The sequence below is a fragment of the Miniopterus natalensis genome, chromosome 6 (genome assembly GCF_054644295.1).
Source record: "Miniopterus natalensis isolate mMinNat1 chromosome 6, mMinNat1.hap1, whole genome shotgun sequence".
Classification (NCBI taxonomy): Eukaryota; Metazoa; Chordata; class Mammalia; order Chiroptera; family Miniopteridae; genus Miniopterus; species Miniopterus natalensis.
Window position 1 is genome coordinate 81013607 of NC_142086.1, and position 21644 is coordinate 81035250.

Genomic DNA, 21644 nt, shown 5'->3' on the forward strand with positions numbered 1-21644 from the left:
GGAATGGCTGATGAAGGCAAGATCACTGGAGGCATGAAAATCAAGGAGCTGAGAAACTGGAGCAGTGGAATGATCTTCGAGGTTGATAGTAAAATCACTCAAGTATCATGGAGGGAGCAGTTGTTGGGATGATAGGAAGCCAGGAGCTAAAACCTTCAAAGACAAGGGAGTATGCCCATGAGGATGAAAGAGAGCTACAGGTGACCAACGAGAAGGGGAAAGGGGTGATCTGGTTGGAGAGGGTGTACTTCAAAGGTGGGGAGGGGGCTTTTAGGGAGGAGAGAAGACTGGTTTGGAAGTGAAAATGTAGAGAAGGGAGGACACCCCCACTTCCAGGCACAATGCCATGCGGCTACCGAGAAAAGAATGTCTGCCTGAGAAGGCCACAGGGGCGGCAGGGCCTTTGGGAGAGAAGCAGCTTTCAGAGCCCGGTCATGTCCAGTGTGGGGTATGGATATAAGGAACTTTCTTATGATTGTCAGTGACATTCAGAGAGGCTTGCCTTGACGCATCTTTATTGAAAATGTTGATATTTTATTCATTATAAATTTTTACACTAATTTTAATATTTTTAAATATAGCATCAAAACATTGTTTAATCTTGAATCCTGAGTGTCTCACATATCTCACCCTAGTCCCAGCCCTGAGACATATCAGTTTAAAACAATAAGGCATCAAAACATGGTACATTCAGACAATGGATTATTCAGCACTAAAAAGAAATTAGCTATCAAACCATGAAAAGACTTGGAGGAACCTTAAATGAGTTGGGGTACAATGCAGTCCAAATACAAATATCCCACAATGGCATATTAATTATTTTGAATTAAAATAACTTGAGAAGCAGCAGGAGCAGGAGAAACTCTCTGACTTAAATGCAGGAAACAAATTTCCATGTGAAAGGTGCCCTCCCTGCTATGAAAGGGGTAGGAGCAATCAGACAAAGGAAGAGGCAGCCTGGTTACCAGAGATAAAGAATCCAGCACTGAGAGGCCTGTATAAACAAACCCTTGGGAATTTTATTAATTTACTGCCGAGCCTATGTTCTACTTAAATTCCTTACTAACTACCTACCCAAACCTAGCTCCTCCTCATTTTGTCAGATTCCCCACTAATTTATTGTTTCTTTATGTAAAGGATATATGAACAGCCCACTGCACTTCTCTCAGGGAGAATTATCCTTTTAATTCTCCCGTGTACACGTAATAAAACTCGGAATTTTCTCCTGTCATTCTGCCTTGTGCCCATTAGTAGCCACAGGAACTCAAGAAGGGTAGATAGAGGAAGTCTCTTGTCCCAACAAATGTATATTACTAGTGACAGGAGCCAATCTGAAAGGCTCCATGATGTGATTCCAACTACACGACATTCTGGAAAAGGCAAAGCTACGGAGACGATAAAGGATGAGTGGTTGCCAGAGGTTAGGGGTGAGGAGGAATGAACAGCACAGAGGATTTTTAGGACAGTGACATTATTCAATATGATACTATAATGGTGAACACAAACATTTGCCCAAACTCTGAATGTACAACCAAGAGTGGCTCCCAATGTAAACTGTGAACTTTGAGTGGTGATGTCCATGTAGGCTGGGGTTGTTGATAATGGGGAAGGCTGTGGGGGCAGGGGTAGGTGGGGAAATCTCTTGTACCTTCCTCTCAATTTTGCTGGGAACCTAAACTGCTCTAAAAAATAAGTCTACTTTTATATAAAAAAAAAAAATTAAAAATAAGGCACTGATCAGCGTAGTGAGGGGTAGATTTAGCATTGAAATCATATGTTATGAGAACACACACACACACACAAAAGATGTGTATCTAAGTCAGAATCCTGGGGTGGGGACTGAGAAAGTTATTCTTCAAAAACAAAGCCAGTAACTTAGCTCCCACGGGGAACAGCAACCTCCCCCTGATTTTATTTTGTACATAAGCGTCTGAGGGCTACCATGCATGCATTTCAGTCTCAGATAATGCTCCACTTGAAAATGCCACTAAAAATTTAATAACCCCGCGGCCTTTCTCTCCATAAGGACAGGTGAAGTGGCTCTTCACATAGGAATCTAATTCTCCCACCACCTTTCCTTGTTTACTATATCACAAAAGTGCAGCACTCCTGAGTCATAAACTCTGTGACACAAGAGAGAATTTGCCCCGAGGGACAGAACTTTATGGGCCGTAAAGTGTGAGTTACTGCATTTTTCTAAAGGGGTTCCAGCTGCCACTTCACAGAAATACTACCCTGCTGAGAATTTTCCCAGGAGCGCTGGGTTTCCTACAAACCCTGTGGCAGGCAGTCAAGTCACATTTTCTTCTTTTCAACTCAAAACCACAAAAACTGTGTGTAGGGTACAAGTTGATAAGAAGGAAAGAAGGATCTCTGGCTCCCGGTGCATACCATCCTCGGTGTCCTAGGGTAATATTTGGTGTAACAGAGCAGTAATTCATTATGATGCTAATCTTCTAGCCATAGGGCCTAAAGATCACGGGAGCTTCACCAAGTGGTCAGCCAAATACCGAATTTGCTTTAGTTTCCACCACAAAAATCTAGGGCATATGCGATGTTTCCTGTGTTTCAACCTCTCTCTCCAGAACAGTGACAACGATTGTTACTATGCAGATGGAAGAGATTATAAAATTTGAACTGCGTAGGTCCCATGCACGGTTTACCTACCGCCCTGACACCTACTGTTATTCAGAGACACGAAGTCATTAATTTGGGTCTGCCAAAGATAATACAATTTTGCTGTTCTAAAATCATGTTTATTTGAAAAGAGGGAGGAATATCAACAATCAAGGTCACAAAATTTCTTCTGACACACAGCCAGTCCCAGTTAGTCACCATAATTGCCACACGGTACAAACAACCCCCAACTCAGAAAGCAAACAACAGAACCAAAAAACAAAAACATGTTCCAGTTTCAGACAAAAAGCCCAAGTACTATATATCTACTGTTTTTTAAAATTAAGCAGCTCTAGTATATGACCGGAGACAAATAAGCACTTTGTACTGAAACAATAGCATAGCTCATAGATTTAGGCAAGAGCAAAAATTAAAAGAATCAGACACACAAATGTGCTTGTCCCTGAGTTTTCACTATAATTAATCACAAGCATCAGTTCAATGTTTTATATTTTCTTGGCTGCACCTCAAATCATACCATAGGAAATAAGGATAAGAGTCCCTTCAACTATTTCATTTGGATGTTTTCCAACCCCAATTATGAGTAACTGTTTCCTCGATTATTTAAAAAAAAAAAAAAAAAAGACTTTAGGTAACTACAAGCTATATTAATAAAAGCATAAAGTAGAAGCAAATCCAGGCCTGCATTTAGTTCCTTGAAAACTGTCCTCAGTTCCTACAAATCTTCCTGAATTATAGCTGCACGGACCAGTCACTGAATAAATACATATACTGCGCTTCAAACACACTCCCACCTAAGACCCTGACGTGACACACACTGCACACCCCAACCCATCAGGGACTTCCCACGGGGACAGACCTCCTCCGTGCCGCTGAACTGCCATGATAAGCCCTCTCCCCCTTCAGGAATGCTTTCTGGTGTTCAGCAGTGTGACTCACATTCGTGTTAAGTACACAGCTATACCGCCTTCCCAGTGAAAAAGCACTTTCCCGAAGGGCACAAAACACAATCTAGCACCCCGCTGCCTCCCTGTAGCACCCCACATTCACTACCTTTGGTTTAAAGCTCTCCGCAGGCTGCCAAGCCCCTGCCTCTCCCTGCGGAGCCCCAGCCCTCACCCTCTGAAGGAGAGCTCATTAGTGAGCACTTGAACTCAGCTCCTTCCTGACAGCTGATCACAGCCAAAGGAACGCAAGCCCTAACCTGCAAGCTCTGACCTAGCACATACAGGCTCTAGCTAGATGAGGGGAACACCTGACTGGGGGGCAAGATAAGTCATGGCCAGACCAGGGCCATATCTGGACTGGCGGGTGAAGGGGAACCAGGCACCTGGAAGAAGCAGCTGGTCTACCGCAGGAGACTAGGAAGACGTGCAGAGAAAGAAACTGCGATGACAGAGCCTAGTAGCCAAGACAGGCACAGACAAGACAGAGGACCGGACAGGGGCTGCCTGATTACCTGTTACCCTGGGGGGGAAGGGGGCACGGCACATCCCCTTCATTGGCCCCCTTTTGAAACATAAGCTACTTTGTAGCTTTATATTGAACAAAACCCTAGAAAAAGGCCTAGCTCGAATGCTGGCCCCCACCCCATCCCTTCGATCTCTGCATCCAAAGCATTTTATCCGGCCACATTTCCCTGATCAACGACCACTTTCTACCTTCTCTGACACTTAGGCGCCTTCCTGCCCTATCAGACTAGACACTCTGTGAAGGGAGGGACCGTGTGACTCATTTCTGTGTTCCCTCAGTAATGGCCAACACTAAGATAGGACAGTAAGTGCCTGATAACTATTTAATGAGTATTTCTGGTTAAGTTCAGAGTCCATTATGGGATGCAAAATTCAGTATATATTAATGTCCCATTGGGTATTATCACTGTATCTCCTAAATAAGATAATCTAAATAGCATAATATTAGAGCTGCATGATGAACTTCTGAGAAAAACAAGCATCTCGATGTCTTCTAATATTGTTCTTCCAAGTATGATGTGGCGTCTTATACAAACAGTAGCATCTTCTATAAAAAGCTGCAGATTAATGCTAATAATTACACAGCTGAGAAAGATGCTTAGGAAGAATTAAGAGTTGGGCTCTCACTTAGGCTAAGGGGGCCCATCTGGTTGGTCCACGCACCTGAAAGGTGGCCTAGTCTTCTGGCCATAGACATATGCTTCATCTTTGAAAGCTAATGTATCTGAGGTTGCAGTAGTAGCCTAAGTGGTTTTGCCCACTATAGAAAAACACCTTAAAACTTGATCACCATCAGAAAATTTTCATCACAAGTTAAAAAAAAAATCGAAAAAGTCTTTTCGCTATCTATCCAAATTGGAAATATACTAATCTCCGACAAGATGACATTTAAGTTGTTAAATACGCACAGCAAGAAAAAAAAATTTGATATTTAAGACAGCCAAGAACATGTAGTTCTATATACAGAAATATAAAAATATTTCTTTACGATATACTTTGTCAGAGTCTTACAGAAACTGTCTTCTATTTCAAATATTAAGAGCAAATAGGGGGAGCCCTCGGGGGCCCTTTTGCAAACAAGTCACCTGGGATAAGGGATTAAAGCCAAAAGTCTTCTTTACACACAACTAAATTTCAAAAGACCAAGGATATTTCAAGAACACAAAATCAAATGTGGTAAGAAAGGGCTGAAAACAGTTAATGGCCAGGGTCCTGGGAACTGTTGCTAATTCTGAAAATAATTTACTTATGGTTCTTTCTATTCATTCCACTTTTGAAATCAATTGTTAAGCAAATTCTCAAGGGTACTTCTTTGTTTGAAAAAAAGGGCTAGCAATGATGTAGTGTTAATGACACTTCAAATATGTAAGAAGTCAGCCAATAACATTCATCTTAGTCAATTTACAGTTCTGCAAAAAGAGATGAGCAACACATCTGCATGAGAGTTTACCGAAAATAAAGCCGACCTTGAAGGAGGCAGGATAAAGCACTGCATTGCAGACTTCTCTGGGAACCAAAGTGACTAGATCTGATAATCATTTAAGTTGAGTGATAGGTACACAGGGCATTCATTATACTATTCTTGCTATTTTGTCTATGTGCTTGAAATTTTGAATTAAAAAGAATGAAAAAAAAAAAAAACCTAGCCCAGTGGAAGCAGATGTTTCATGTGTAGCCATGTCACCTCTATCAGTGGGCAATCGCCCCATTTCGCAGAAGACGAAAGTGACACAGGTGGAACTTGACAAAAATAGGATCCATTTCTGAGCACTCAAGAGTCCACTAAGGATAAGTTTTAAACTATACACTTCAGTATCTAAACCAAAGCAAAGTATGTCCTAGAAAATACATTTTTGTTTCTGGATTAAAATGACAAACTTTCTCCTTTCGAATTTTCTGGAATGCAATGAAAAATGCTATCAAACCGTTTTCAACATAAATTCTTTTCATCGTGAGGGCTACTGGAAACGAAATAACTAACTTAATTGAGAAAGAGAATTAGAAACCAACCGCAAACATTCTCTGATTACAATCTAATGAGGTGCTGAGAGGCAATGTGCAGCTGATGAAACGCTACCGTAATAATCGTAATAATGGGACATGTGAGCGGTGCTGTGTTTGTACAATGTTGGCAAATGCTGCCATGCAGGGCATCAGCTTATTTCCCAATAATCTAACTCATGTCTGTTTCTCACACTGAATATAAATATAATTATATACATGCATGTATACTCAGACTTGGAAAATACCGTCCAAGAACCTTGTTTAATATCACTCTTATTCCAAAGTGCTGAATGTAAAAACAAATTGGGGGTGGAGAAGTCACCAAAATAAATAGGACAGGACACAAATGTGAAAACACAAACAGATGTGCACACATATAAGCCTAGATTCCCATTCTCTGTCAGTTTATGCTAATTTTTTTACATTTTTAAATAAAATGTCAATTATAAAAGTATAGTATAACTGCAAAGATGCAATAATTAAGTATGCATTTAGGAACGAGATAAATAATAACAAGAAGAAATGCTGAATCTAACATTAATTTGATTAAATAACTGTGTAAAAAAAAAAAAAAAGTCCAAAGTGGTTTTAACTTATTTTAGTATTAGCTCTAAATACTGTGATTTGTGCAAGAAGTCCTATATTTATACAGATCATTGATGGACAAAACATATCTGTTTTCATATACAGGTAGCCGAAAACCTCAATTCAAAAATTGTTTCACCTAATAGGAATTTTTGGATCTTTCCCAAACCACAATGTTCATGTACCTGTAATGTGTGGGTCAATTTTAAGCCTACAAAGGTGGATGGCACACAGGGCAAAATCATAGTGGCCAAGAGTATACCATCGCTTCTGCCACAGCACTGCGTGGACAGAGTGCCCTCTAAGTTGGTTAGATTAAAAGATCTCATGTGTTGTTTGTTTCTAAAATGAATTTTAATTCCACATTACTGTGGAATGAAAAACGGTTGAGAAACAGCTCTTTTCTGGGAATCCCACGTTCTGTTACATATTTCAGAGTAAAAAGTTGGGCAAAGGGAATGGCTTTGTTCAATTCATCAGACAGGCAGTTTTTGTTTCATTCGGGTGCTGGTGTGCTTTTCTGGTGATCCCATTAATTTATAGACAAAAACACTCTTCATTTAAAGCAAGAAAGACAAAGAAACAGAAAACACATATTGTTTGCTGCGGAAAAGAGAGTACACCCATCATCTAATGGAAGGGATGGTAAACAAAGCCACCTTCCCCCTCTCCTTCCCAGCTGGAAATCTCTGCCAGCTCTTGAGGCTTCACCTATTCCAAACTCCCCCCAGAGACCTGCTCCCCAGTGTGGAAGCAGAGCCATGGACACCTGCTCCCAGCCCCTGCCTCACGCAAGGTGATCTGAAGGCTAGGAAGAGAGACGGTGGCAGAGCCTGTGTTTTAAGTTCTCTCCTTAAACAAACAAAAAAAACAGTCCTGGGGCCTCATACAATTTCTTGTTGAATTTGACAATTTTTAACTTTTACAACACACACCTGACACACCTGCGTGTTCCTATCAAACAGGGAGGTCTAGGATGGGCGAGGCAGCTCTCTGGATTGCTCAGGTGTCTGAGAGCAAAGGGAGCTCTGATAGCAAAGCCCACGCTCCCCCTTCACTGCGCTTGACCCCAGGGGCTCCCTCATCACAGCATCTTGTATACAAACAGGATGATCTTTCACATCCTTTTTTGCACTAACGGCCTGAGATTTGAATTCCCTCTTCTCCCCGATCTATTCTATCCTTGGATACAGGCTAATACTTCTAAAAATGTCTTGACCAGATAACACAGGAAAAATAATTCCATAGATCTTTTTTTTTTCCTTTTTATTAAATTTACTGGGGTGAAATTGGTTAATAAGATTATACAGGTTTCAAGTGTACAGTTCCATGATATATCACCTGTATACGGCATTCTGTGCCCGCCACCCAAAGTCAAGCCTCCTTGCCACTCTGTATTTGACCCCCTTTACCCTTTATTACTCACCCCCTTCCCTCTGGTGACCACCATACCGTTGTCTGGGTCTACGAGTTTGTGTTTCTCTTGTTTGTTCATTTGCTGCTTTCAGCTTTATATCCCACATATGATTGAAATCATACGGTTCTTGACTTTTTCCTTCTGACTTATTTCACTTAGCATGACAGTCTCAAGATCATCCGTGTTGTGGCAAATGGCAGCATTTCCCCCTTTCTCATGGCTGAGTAGCACTCCACTGTGCACATGTCCCAGTCCTCCACCGAAGGGCACTTTGGTTGTCTCCATGTCCCGGCACCTTGAATAACGCTGCAATGAACACAGGAGTGCGTATAGCTTTGCAAATCCATGTTTTCAAATTTGCAGGTAAATACCCAAAAAGGGGTTGCTGGGTCATACGGTAAACCTATTCTTACTTTTTTGAGGACCCTCCATACTGCTTCCATAGTGGCTGTCCCGGTCTGCATGCCGCCAGCCGCGAGCGAGGGCGCCCTCCTCTCCACAGCCTCCCAGCATTGGCGCTCCTGCCTTGTTGCTCCTGGCACTCCAACAGGCGGGAGGTGGATCTCACTGTAGCTTTGATTTGCATTTCCTTAACCGCTGGTGCAGCTGAGCATCTTTACACAGATCTGTTGGCTACTTGTATGTCTTCTTGGGAGAAGTGTCTGTTCAGGTCCTCTGTCCATTTTTTAATTGGATTGTTTTTGTTGTTGTTGAGTTGTCTGAGTTCTTTATATATTTTGGATATTAACCCCTTACTGGAGCTCTTTCTTATTTCCAGAATCAGACTCCAAATCCCCAGATTTATAATGAAGACCCTCTGCTTTAGAGCCTCATTCCACCTTTTTGCTTTTCTAAACCCTCTTTTCAATGCACCTCATTGTTTGTTTCTATAAGCTCCTCATGGGCCAAGAGTGGTGTTTCCCTGCCATCAGCAGCACGTCACACAAAATGCCATCCTGAACGAGTTCAATAAGTATTTGCTAAATTTGCTTGAATTAAATTTGGAAAAAAAACCAAGATTTTTTAGATGAAGAGTCAAAATACATTTCCAAATTTTTAATTTTCTCATCTCAAAACCCTTGGTTTAATAAAACTGTACTAAAAAAAAAAAAAAAGAAAAATCTCACTTCATTTGAAAGGACAATAAAATTGAAAGATTCTCATTTTTATTCCTAGGTTTTAATATGTTTCCAGTGGAATATTATCCTAGTTTTGTTCTGTTTCTAAGACTGCAACTTCCTTAGGCCAATGTTTGGGTACTACAGCAGTTCATTAAGGCAAGTGGCCACTTTAGGCTGTTAAATGATGAATAATTTACATAGTTATTTTCAAGTTGTTTTCATGACGGCAGTGTTTTCTGCACCTCGTATAGAGCAGAGGAAAGGAGGTGCTTTCTATTAAAAGACCACAGAGGAAAATAATAATTGAGGGAACATCAATTGTGGTCCTCTCTGATTGCACACGAACTAGCCCAAAACTTAGTGGCTTCAAACAATAAAACATTTCTTATCGCACAGCTTCGGTGGGTTAGAAATCTGGAAGTGGCTTAACTGAGGGATCCTGGCTCTTACAAGGTAAGGTCAAGATGTCGGCCATGTTCATGTGAAGCCTTGACAAGGCTACAGGATCCACTGCCAAGTGGTTCGTTCACATGCGCGTCACGCTGGTGCTGGCTGCTGGCAGGAGGCCTCCGCTCCTCGCCACACGCACATACCCATAGTGCTCCGGGGTGTCCTCATGACACGGCAGCTGGCTGCAGCCACAGCAAGAGCTATGCACGGCAGAAGTCACATGTCTCTCCTCAACTAGCCTCAACAGTCACACAACATCACTTCTGTAATCTCTTATTGGTTAGAGTTGTCAGCCCCGCACAGGGTGAAAGGAGACTACGCATGGACATGAATGAAAGGAGGGAGGCAAGGATTGTTGGGAGCCGTCTTGAAAGCTAGCAACTACATAATTTCCAATTTCTCACAGTTCTGTCGGTTCACCGGGCAATTCTTCATCTGGTGTTGTCAGCTAGAGCGCTACAAGGAAGGCTGCAAGGTCCAACCTGGCCCTGCCCGCGTGGCTGGTATGGGCATCTGGCTGGGAGCTTGGGTAGGGCTATGCAATGAGATGAGAGCCTCCATTCTCTTCCAACTGGGCCTTCCCACAAGGCTGCCTTCCCAGAGCATGAAAAGAGAAACTTCTAGAACTTTTTAAGGCTTAGACCCAGAACTGAACCAGTGTCACCTTCACCCCATTCTACTGGTTAAAGCAAGTCTCGGGTTCAACCAAGACTGCTGGAAAGCATAATTCATGAACAGCCCACGGTGGAACCTATTACCATAGGGTCACATAAGGAACAACCTAGGGTTTGCTTGATGCTTTCAGAAAGCATACTCAGTGATTATTTAATATATTTAACTGAATATTTAGTCATGTCTATGTTTATCACTCTTCTATTGAGTGTGTATCGTGGCTCTTGCATCTTAAGTAAGGAAAAACAAACTGAGGACAAATCTGAACTACCGGCCAACAGTCCCCCAACGCTTGCCTAAAAATCTCTTTAGAATTCCATCAATGGAAAGAAATAGTCCCTGCAAAAGGAAACCACAGCTCCATGGGAGGGGAGGCTCTCAGTGCAGAGAGGGAAGCAGAGCCCCTGCCTATTCTGCTGCAATCCCCAGGCCAACCAGGCCATCCACAAGCCATTACTCAATTAATGACTACTAGTGTGTGCTGGATCAGAGCTAAGTTTCAGATAAAATGCTTTGTAAGGCATGACCTCACAAATAGCTATTCTCAGAAACACCCAGGGTCTGTAATCCTTTTACTCGTAGAAACCATGGTTAAGTCCTAGTGTTAGCTCTGGCTGCCATAACAAATTACCATACACTGGGTGGCTTCGGCAACAGACATTTATTTTCTCACAATCCTGGAGGCTGGAAGTCTGAGATCAGGGTGCCAGCATGGTCAGGTCTTGGTGAGAGCTGTCTTCCTGGCTTGTAGATAAATGGCGGCCTTCTGTGTGCTCACATTATCTCACTGTGTGAGCAGGGAGAGCAAACTCTCTGCAAGTTCTCTGGTGCTTCTTCTTACAAGGGCACTAATCCCATCATGAGGGCCCCACCTTCATGACCTCACCTAACCCAAAGGCTCCACCTCCAAATTCTACCACATCAGAGGTAAAGGCTTCAATATAAGAACGGGGGGGGTAGGTGCACAAGCATTTGGTCCACAGCAGTCTTCAATACATATTTGATAAAGAAACAAAAGAAAATCCTCAAATGGTACAGACTGTTAATAAAAAAATGAAAAATACAAAGAAAGGCAAATATCTGAATGATGATTGGGCAGAAGCATAAATATTATCACTGGGGAAAAGGAGGGGAGAGAATATACAGGCACCTGGAATTTGGCAGATTTGGGATAAAATGTAGATTAAACAAAAACTCAATTTAAACAGTAAATTTCTAGCTGTCTTCCCAATAAAACTTTATATGGGTTTATAATAAGGAACAAAGGTAAAAGACTCAATTTTTATTTTTCTCCCTAATTTTGCCTTCGACTCATGATAGGACAGGAGAAATCAGGGGGCAAAAATGACAATAGTCATAAAATAACAGGAAAACAACAGCAAGGAATACATATTGAGAAGAGCATGAGGCTACAAAGAAGACAGAGTAGATAATTCATCAAAATAATATTTAACACATCATATCAAGTTAAGCATCAACAGATAAAATATAAAGCTTATATGGGCAATTCTTTGAAAAAACAAATTTAACAAGTTAGTTATACTGGTTAGCAAAAGGTCAAAATGAGGTCACGGTCATGAGTTCAGTTGGTTTTCTCCTGTCCTAGGTTCACAGACTTCTAACAGCTGCCTCTCTGACTCAGCCAGCTGTCTCTCAAACATCTGTGTTTTGGTCACAAGAGGGACTGAGTGAGCACTTAGAGAAAAATGTACTCATCACTACTGGGAGAAAAATAATCAGTAGATGAGAGGCACTGTAAATGGTAACAGTCATGGTTTCTGTATACATATTTGTAAAGGAATTTTCACAATTACAGATGACAGAATAGTCGATAAATATCTTCATAGTGCTGAACAAAAATGCTCATCAATCTGGAATTCTATACCTAATTAAGCCATTGTTCAATACGAGGAACAACTTCTATAAATAACTAAGATGACAGGCATAAAAAAAGAGGAATAAAAGTTAGTAAAATAGGAATCGAGATGCTTTGGTAAAAGGATTGGCTGTAAACAATGAATCCAGTTAAAGACAGAACTTATAACTACGGGAATTTATGCCAACAGAACATTGAAAATATATAAGTAATATAACTTATAAAACCTATAAGAAGAAGTAGAAAACTTGTGAATATTAGTTTAAAGAAAGAGAATAAAGGAACATAAACATTTTCCAACAACATATATGAAATTCAATCTTACAAACAAAAACTGTTCATTATTTCTAATTATAAAAGAAAAATAGAATACCTAAAGAGTAGGCAGTGGGAGGAAGACCCTAAAATATCAATAAGGAATATCCTAGGTATTTCGGGATGCACTTTTCAACAGAAAATGTCAAACACTGTTTAAAAGTTCTGGGTAAACATCCATCCCCTCATTCCCTCACTTATACTTTCCCCAAAGCTGGTTAAAGCCAGGAGGCACTATACATTTCCTCAGCTACCCACTCTCCAACCTATAAAACTTTTCTAACGTCCCGTGTGTTTCTAAGCCCATTGTGTTGAACTGTGGTCTTATTTCTATTTTGCCCCATGCCCCCTTCACCCATTTTCTGTCAAGAGTCCCTCTCCCCACACCACGTGGCAGGCTCAGCTCCTGCCTTCAAACAGATCACACACCCACATGGTCAACACAGGCCAGTCCTAGTACTTGTGTCAATTCCAGTACTTGTGTATAATTCCAGAATCCCTCCTGGAATTATAATGCACACCAGCATACTGCAGCTGGGAAGTCAAGCTAGGATGGCACATCCCCAGAGCTCCTGGCTCCCATCCTTCCTGGCCTCCCAGAGGATGCTCATCTCAGCAGGAGGCGAGGTGGATGAACGTTAGGGTGAAAGAAGAGCAGAAAAGAGAGACCCCCCAAGAGATTGAAATTCCAGGCAGCACTGAGTGTTAGTTCTAATATCTACAGAACCAGCTTCTGGGTGTCTTTACTGAATTCTATAAGGTACCCCAACCCCAAGATCCTTCCCATCTGTGGCAGGAAATATTCTCCATGTGTAAGATGTTTCATGGGTTTCCATCACCTGGCAAACAGAAGCTGGTTAATTAACCCACCCTCACTATTTCTCCATCTTTCCCTTTCCTTCCCCTGCCCCCCCCCACTCTCCTTTCCAATCACTTATCCACTGAACTCCATTCTTCCTAGATACCTGACCCTAGTTTTCTTTCCATGGACAGCCACCGTCTCCACAGTTTAGTTTAACCTTTCTTCACCTTAAGTTCCTTCCCTTTGAAAAACAAAGACACAACAACAAAAAATAAAGCCTTTCCCTGTTCCTTGAATTGCCCTGAAGCTCTTGGCCTCTAGGTCTTTCCTCAAAGACTCCAAGGAAGTCTTCACTATCCATGCCTGTATTCTTCCTGTAACCTACAGCAATCTGACTTCCATTTCATTGCAATTACTATCCCAAAGATCCATATCAACCGTTTATTTGCCAAATTAGAAGAATATATTGTTATAAAACACAAATAGTCACATATCCTGGAGTAGGTCAGTGTCTAGTGAGTGAGGAGTGAAATGCCTGGGACTCCAGTTATTTTAAACTGAATTAATAAAGAAAACCCCGTAGAATAACAGCAAGGAAACCAGCAGGGATTGCACAGAGGGTGAGGACCTCAATGGACAAAGATCGCTTCACTTATCAGAGTTAAGTCCAAACAGCAAACTGCAGAACAGTGCTCACTGTAAGCTACCTCTTTTATTAAAAAATAAAAAAATAAATGTTCTCTTTTGCAAGAACGATAAATCAGGAGCAATGAAAATGTTTATCAAGATGGGTCACAAATGATATTTCCAAGTATAACTTTTTTATAGTTTCAATGTTTTAACAATGTAAACATTTTACATTTTCAAGAAGTAAAACTAATAAGGAGGGGAACACAAACCAAAACATATCAAATTGGTGACATAAATAAACTTAATTCTAGTCACTTTTACACACAATACTTTGTGCAGCTATAGCGAGATACACTCTAAAAATAAAAGGACATGCCAAGATACCTTAAATTTTACTCGGTTGGCTTACTGGTGGCCGGAGTATGATATAATTCTTAAAAACATTTAAACATCTGGTAGAGTGAAGCAAGTAAATATCATTAATGGTATAAGGAACAAAGATTTTTCACTGCAAGAGATATAATACAAATATATAAATTAAAAATAATAAAGGCAGGTGACCCACGGTGGCCGCCAGTGGGGACTTACCTCTTGGCAGTACTGCAGGATGCCCTCCTTGGTGCCAATGCAGGTCTTGGTCCCCGATGGATCCGACTCCCACTTTCCGTTCTGTACATTCATGTGCATGTTCAGTTTGCCACAAAACATGGCCACCTGGGGCTCCGCGAGCAGGCCAGCGTTGCCATCAGTGGGCACCTGAAAGAGCGGGCGGCCGTCAGTTACGCAGCCCACGGTTCTGCAGAAGCGCCCGGGGGGGGGGGCTGTAAGGGGAACACGAACTGGGCAACGCGAGCAAAAGTACTTCTACCCTTGCCCATTCTCGACTGCGAAGGAGCCCTGCCCTCGGCATCCCTTGGAGTGACTTACGATGCACGCTTACATTTTGTTTTCCCATTGAAATGGAGAAATCAGTAATATTGAGAAATGTATTCATTGACATGGTTAGACATTTCCCCAGGAAATGGTGGTGCCCCCTTAAAGGTTCTCACAATCAAATCAGATGTTTTTCTGAAATAAATATACCTGCTCTAGAGGAAGCCGCATTCTCACAATAACCTCTTACTGACTCACACACAGAACAATGCCAAGTCCTGCGTGATGACCAGGTCGGGGGGTCACGCTGCATGTCCCCTCCCAGAGCTGAGGGCACGGTGGCAGTGTGCATTGTTAGTTAGCAAGTGACTCCATCGTAATTTTTTGAACAGAAAAATTACTGTTTTTTACCATGCCTAAATGTGACTGAATATGCTGGCCATTCACCGGGCCCCTTCTCTGCCCCCAGAACAATTCCTGGTTATCGCTGTGTCTCAGCTCTTAGGGTGCTGGACCCACCCTCCCAAACACAGTGCAAGGAGGCAACCAGCCCTTCAGAGCCCAGCCCAGCACCCCCCTGCTGTGCAGTGAGCTCTCAGCTGCTCTTACTGCAGGCAATATACCATTTCAGGAAAAGAACTCTGAAAGGGTGCCCGTCTGTATTTCCAAACCCTTCTGCCCATGGGTATTCCCTTCACGTAAATATTTTTAAAAGGGAGAATGGGAGCAATAAAAAGATCCATACCACATCACTTAAATAGGTTCTGATATCTTAGAGAGAAAAAAAAATCAGCAAGAGATGAAAATTAAACCCACAGGAGCAAAAGTGTTATTCGAAACCAAGGAATCACAAGACACGCCAAGTAAAATAATTCCTGCCTTGGTAATCCAGCTGCTGAGAACATGTGTGACCTCCACGCCAAGAAGAGGGAACTTCCAACAGAAGCCACTCACACAGGGAAGAACTGGGTGACTCTGCAATAACTTGTATCCTTTCTAAAAATTGTTCATAGGAGAGAAAAAAACAAACCTAAAATTGCCCTGAGAGATTTCAGTGAAAGAAAACAGCTTCCTGACATTTCTTCCCACAGAAATGTAAAAATAGAGCACACATCTGTCCTCTCTGGTCATCCTCGTGTGTATTTTGTCCAACCACAACAGAAGATTTATGGTCTTTAAAAAAAACCTGGCACTAAACCCAGCTGAGACCCATCACTGATCTGAGTGTAAAACCTCTGGGCAGAAGCTTTAAAACCATATTCCAGGTAACGTTTTCTACATCTAGTTCTACCTTGTGTGGCATATTTAATTAACAAAATCTGTCCCTACATTGCCAGATGCAACAAACAGTAGTGAGACCACAGTATCAGATCGTCAGCAGGAATAGCTAGGACCCCTCAATTCCCCAATTTGGGCCCCTTGCCACCTCCTCCAATTCCCAAGCCAGAAACTGAAAGGCTCTTTCTCCAACAGATGCAAAGCAGCAGCCTGAGCATAAGATGCGCTGTACACGTTTCAACAGCTTTCCTGAGGGGATCCAATGCCCCATCCTAAAAATCAGAATGCAAATGTCGTCAATTTTATTGAACTAAGCAGTAAGATAACAGCAATGCAAGGAAGTCAAATAACAATCAGACACCAATAGGTAAGGCCTTACATTGATGCTATGGAGGATACGGAATGTATTTATAATATATATAAATATGTAAAATTTATTTATTTGTATATAAAATATGGCGTTGCCCTCAGGGAATTTAAACCCTAGTTATGGAATCACCATTGATTGCATTCCCCAAGGTGACTTCATTTTGCTCAAAGTCATTCCTGTCCCAAAGATTTCCAGTCTTAGCAGATCTGGGTACCTTACCTCTCTAACTGAAGGAGAGAGCAGTCATCTTTCACGACAGCTGGCAATAGTTCTGTTGAATTAACCCCCGTGCCCCCAACCTCGGATTCTCCACATCCTGTTCACTCCAGTCTCTACCCCCTTGTCAATACAAATGCCCTTCATTCCACAGCCTCCTCCCAAGGAACCGTAAGTGCCAATTTCTCTCCCTGCGGTGGCCCCCCGTGACGCCTGCCTCCTGGTATTGTCAGTGCCATCCCACAATGGTCTGTCTGTGCGACAAAGGGAGTAGGACAAAAACGATGTTCCCCTGACAAGGCAAGGCCATACAGGGCACCTGGGCTGCTTCCTTGCTCGCTGGCACCCCTTGCTGTGGCGGAGGTGAGCGGCCACACTGCCAGGACACTGAAGTGGCCCTGCCTCTGAGAGGCCCATGTGATGGGAGCAAGGTCTCCCGTCCACAGCAAGGTGAGGGAGCTTGGAAACCTCCTACAGCCTCGCTCAAGCCCTCACACCACTGCAGGGCTGGCTGATGGCCCTGAAAACTCGACCTGGAGCTAGAACCACCCAGAAGACACTCCCAAATTCCTGATAATAAATGTTTGTTGTTTGAAACCATTAAGCTTGAGGTAACATGGTAACACAGCAATAAGACCTAATACCCTCCCCCCCAGCTCCATAACCCATCCACGAATAGCCTTTGATCTCCTCTTGAAAAACAAAAAAAACATTCGCTTCATTCTGTTTCACCTCTGGAGCAGGAGGTCAGCCATTTGTCTCTACACAGGGCCAGACAGTACATATTTTAGGTTTTGGGAGCCATATAGTCTCTGTTGGGACCATGCAAAAGCAGCCCCAGACAAGATGCAAAATGAGTGTGACTATTTAACAATACAATGTTATTTACGAAACAGGCCATAGGCCAGGTTTGGCCAGTGGGCCACAATTTGTTTGTCAATCCCTGCTCTCGAGGAAGCTTCCTCCATGTGCTTTCAATTAAATCAGGGGCTGACTTAAATAGACACTCATTGTTACCACCTTCAAACCTGCTTCTTAAACCCCCTGTAATCTGGTTTACATTCCCACCATTCAAACTCCTTTCTCCAAGGTTACACAGGACTTCCTATCTGAAAAACCAAATGGGGTCTTTCTTCAGGACCTGTCACTCTTCAGCATCTTTGCCACACACGAACCCTTCCGTGGATGCCTGTTCCCTGGGCTTCTTCCGAATGAACTCCCCTGGCTCTTGTTACTTAGCTCTGATTACCCCATCACTAACTCGCAGTCCTCCAATTCACAGCCTAGAACAATCCTAAAGGCTTGGCCACAGCTTCTTTAAAGTAGGCCATACCTACTTTAATTAATTAAAGCCTTGGTGATCTCACTCTAGACTTCTCACTGCAGAGACGCAACCCAGATATAACAACAACAAAAATATGGCAGCAGCTAATATTTCTTTCTTCACTCAGCTTGTCTGAGTAGACAATACACGCTTAGACACTGATGTACTTCTGAGGACAAAGCAATAAATCATGCCAGGTCCTTTACCTGACAACGGGAATGACCAACCATTCCAGTTTGCCTGGGACCGAGGGGTTTCCAGGAGGTGAGACTTTCCATACAAAAACCAGGCAAGTCCCTGGCAAGCTGGGACCACTGGTCATGCTGCCTGCCAAACACCTCAGATAAACCCCTCTTCATCTTTCCCTACTTTGACTTCCACCTTCTTTTTGTTTCTTCCATTCTTTACTGTCATCCTTCCCTCTCCTTGACTTTGCGGTTATTTTAATGCCACCTGTTGGCATGTTGGTATATGCCGATGACCAAAAGGTAATCCTTCCCATAGCTCTTCAAATGAATCGATGATAGCCCTATCACACTGCAAAGGTGCAGAAACTCCACTTCTTTAACACGACCCTTTCTCACTTCTTAATCATTAAGCCCTTAGGATGTCAAATCCTAGTCAGTATCACACAGTCTTAAGAACAAAGCCTCAGATCTGTTGATCACAGAAACCAAGTTTTGATTAAACTAAGGATAACATCAGGACATCAGTTGTGTTTCGGCCCCAGGCCCATGAAAGTGAAAGGACCCCACAGTCCACACCCTCATGAAACGAGGCAGAACAATGCCATGGCTGACATCAGGACCTGATACAATGATCAATACCTTCATCCTGGCTCCAACCAATCTAGAGCTCAGGGCCCCAAATCTTTTAGCCACCATGATTAATGACTTTCCCCCTATATAACCCATCCCCTGGAAGCTATCGAGGAGCCAGGCCTTTGAGCAGTAGCTCCTCTGTGACTTGGGGATTGGCGCCATTTCCTCAACTAATAAATCTCTACTTTCTTTACTGCAAAATCCTGTTTGTATTTGATTGGTCCTTGACGCTCGCAGGTGAACGAACCCCTTTAGTCCTGTAGCAATATTACTAAAGAACACCTTTAACTGCCATATGCTCTTCATTTTTACCAATGGGAGTTCAAATCAGAAAATACATGCTTCAGTTCCTTTAGGGTTTTCAGCAAGATAAGATCTAATATGAACTGGAAAAAATAAAAGTATAGAGGGTAGTGATCATTAACATGCCTGATTTTCTTCAACTAGAGACGGTTAATAGTTCAAACTGTGATTCTCAATAATTAGGGCAAATTATTATACTAGAAATTTTAAAGTGGGTTGTACGTATACATCTGTTCCCTTTTACATTACAAAAGGCCTTTCACAAAAGAATACTTAAATCACAAAAACAAGTTTATCAGGCAAAACTTCTTTCCCAAACCAACACCACGTGTGTACAAGAAGATCAGACCAATTTTCTACAAGATAACAAATTGAACCAGAAGCTTTTCTATTCTTACTGAAGACCACCCGAAAAGAATTCCATGTTTTAAGTAACATAACCCGATTATGTTACTGGCTCAGTTGATTAAAAGAAAACAAGTAATGCACAGGCTTCTCAGCTAAGCCATTTAAGAAACAAAGCCTGGATTCTAGGAGCAGTCCACTCTTTGGCACTCAGCCAGAAGGAAACCACCACCAGCCCAGGTGATCATACAGAAGATACTTAGCCATCCAAAAGTCCAAGAGGTTTCCTCAAATCTTTTTTTTAATGAATCTTCAAAGAAATGGCTTAATAGATCACACACAGGGTCCTACTCGGGACCTGTTAATATGGACACTCTTAAAACTGAAATCTTTGGGTTGTTGTGTAAGTTACTCGCTGCCAGTGAAAATGTGTACTCTGTCAAAGTCATCCTAAAGATAATTATTTCTAACTTTTAGAAAACATTTCTCCTTTCAATAGGAAAGAAATACAAAAGCTTTAGTAGATGGGAAATATAATCCCTTAAATAACTATTACATTCTAATTTTGTTTTCATCTTAACACTATCTAAGGTAACTTCAGGTTACTCTGCAGAAATCTGAGACAACACCTAAGAGGTTGGAACCCTGGGAGAACCGGCATGGTCTGTGCATTTCTGTGAGGCTGAAGATGAAGATAATTCTTGTACATTGAATGACTTTGCACTGACATCATGAGACTAGAGATGCTTTCCCATGGGAAAACAGTGTTCGGGGACAATGCATAAAATAATGGCTGAAACAATGGAGTGTCCACACACTGCCTCAAAACCAAGAGGCTATTTACAGAAGGTTCTGAATGACATAGTTGTAAATATCATACCTAATAATGCTGCCAGAAAAATATTTAAGGTCACAATATATAAATAGAGTAAGTACTGAAGTGAAAGGGACTTTCCAAAGCGAGTTAGCTAAAAAAAAGGGGGGGGGCCTTGAAAGAGGGAAAGCAAATTACAATAAAACATATATACCTACTGTAGGCCAATCTGCATAGATGAACTAGAAAACCTACAGCCGAAATTGCTGCAATTTACAAATGCAAAACCAGCATCTCCTGCTGCCTTTCAAACTGGGTGTTCCCTTTCCCCCAAAAGTTTCTCTTTATTATCATCAAGGAGATCAAAATTCCTTATAGAGCAGGCTTGGCTGCATTCCTCCCCACACAGTCCCAGCTAAAAGGAAAAGGGAACAAGGAGCTCTCTGTTTCCCTGGCTGAAATGTCTCCCTTTGCAAGGAGAAGGCGCAGATCCATAGCTTACTTGCATCTGTGGATTTATGTAATTTTAAGGTTTGTAGCTAATAAAAACCACCTGGTTTCTGCATTTAAACAGACTTCTCGCTGGTCTGAATAGGTGGCCTCACAGAGAGGAGAATTTGGTACTTTTTAATCAGTTCACAAATTTCCTCGGGGTCAGATGCCTGTATAGCATCTCTTAAAAAACAGTGATAGTATTTCTATCACATCCGAGGTTTCCTCCCATAAACAAAGTTTTCCCTTAACCTGGGCATGATTCAATTATACCCTCACAAAAATGCTTTTAAACTTAACTTTAAAACAAATTTTCCATTTTCAATGTAGTTAACTGAGTTAAGAGTGAATTCCTTTCAAGAGGGAAGTAAGTGTCACTTAATGCTTAACATAAGCAAATTTTCATTCTGTAAAGAAAAAGACTCTCTGTACAGCTTTCCTTTTAATGCCAAAAAAAAAAAAAAAATCTTAGGCGGAATCAGAACAAACATCTGCAATTGCCCATTTTATCTCAGGGGAGAACTGACATTAAAATTAGAATCACAGAACTGGAGGAGTCTGTAAAATCATCCAGCAGCTCTGAGAAGGAAAAGGCTCTGGTGCGGATTTGTCCAAGGCCACACAATTACGAAGAGGCCGAGACGGGAGCTGGACCTCCATCAAGAGTGTTGTTGACATGATCAGGCTGACTCTCAAATCAACAAAAATTGCAATTTGCCAAGGTTTTGCCCTCGTGTGCGCGCATGTGTTTGTGGTGAGGAAGCATGGAGAAAGCTAGTCAAAGCATGAAGAAAAATGAAATGTGGTTACGGAAGCTGTTCACAGCT

General features: G+C 42.0%; 1 protein-coding gene across 4 annotated transcripts in view; it reads right to left on the minus strand.

The window, feature by feature from the left end:
* Window positions 1–21644, minus strand: part of APP (amyloid beta precursor protein) — a 192010-nt gene that overhangs the window by 130495 nt on the left and 39871 nt on the right. For all 4 annotated transcript variants that reach the window (XM_016197637.2, XM_016197635.2, XM_016197634.2 and 1 more), the window contains exon 2: window positions 14570–14737. In XM_016197637.2, the coding sequence (XP_016053123.2) occupies window positions 14570–14737 (168 nt within the window). The remainder of the gene's footprint in view (window positions 1–14569; window positions 14738–21644) is intronic.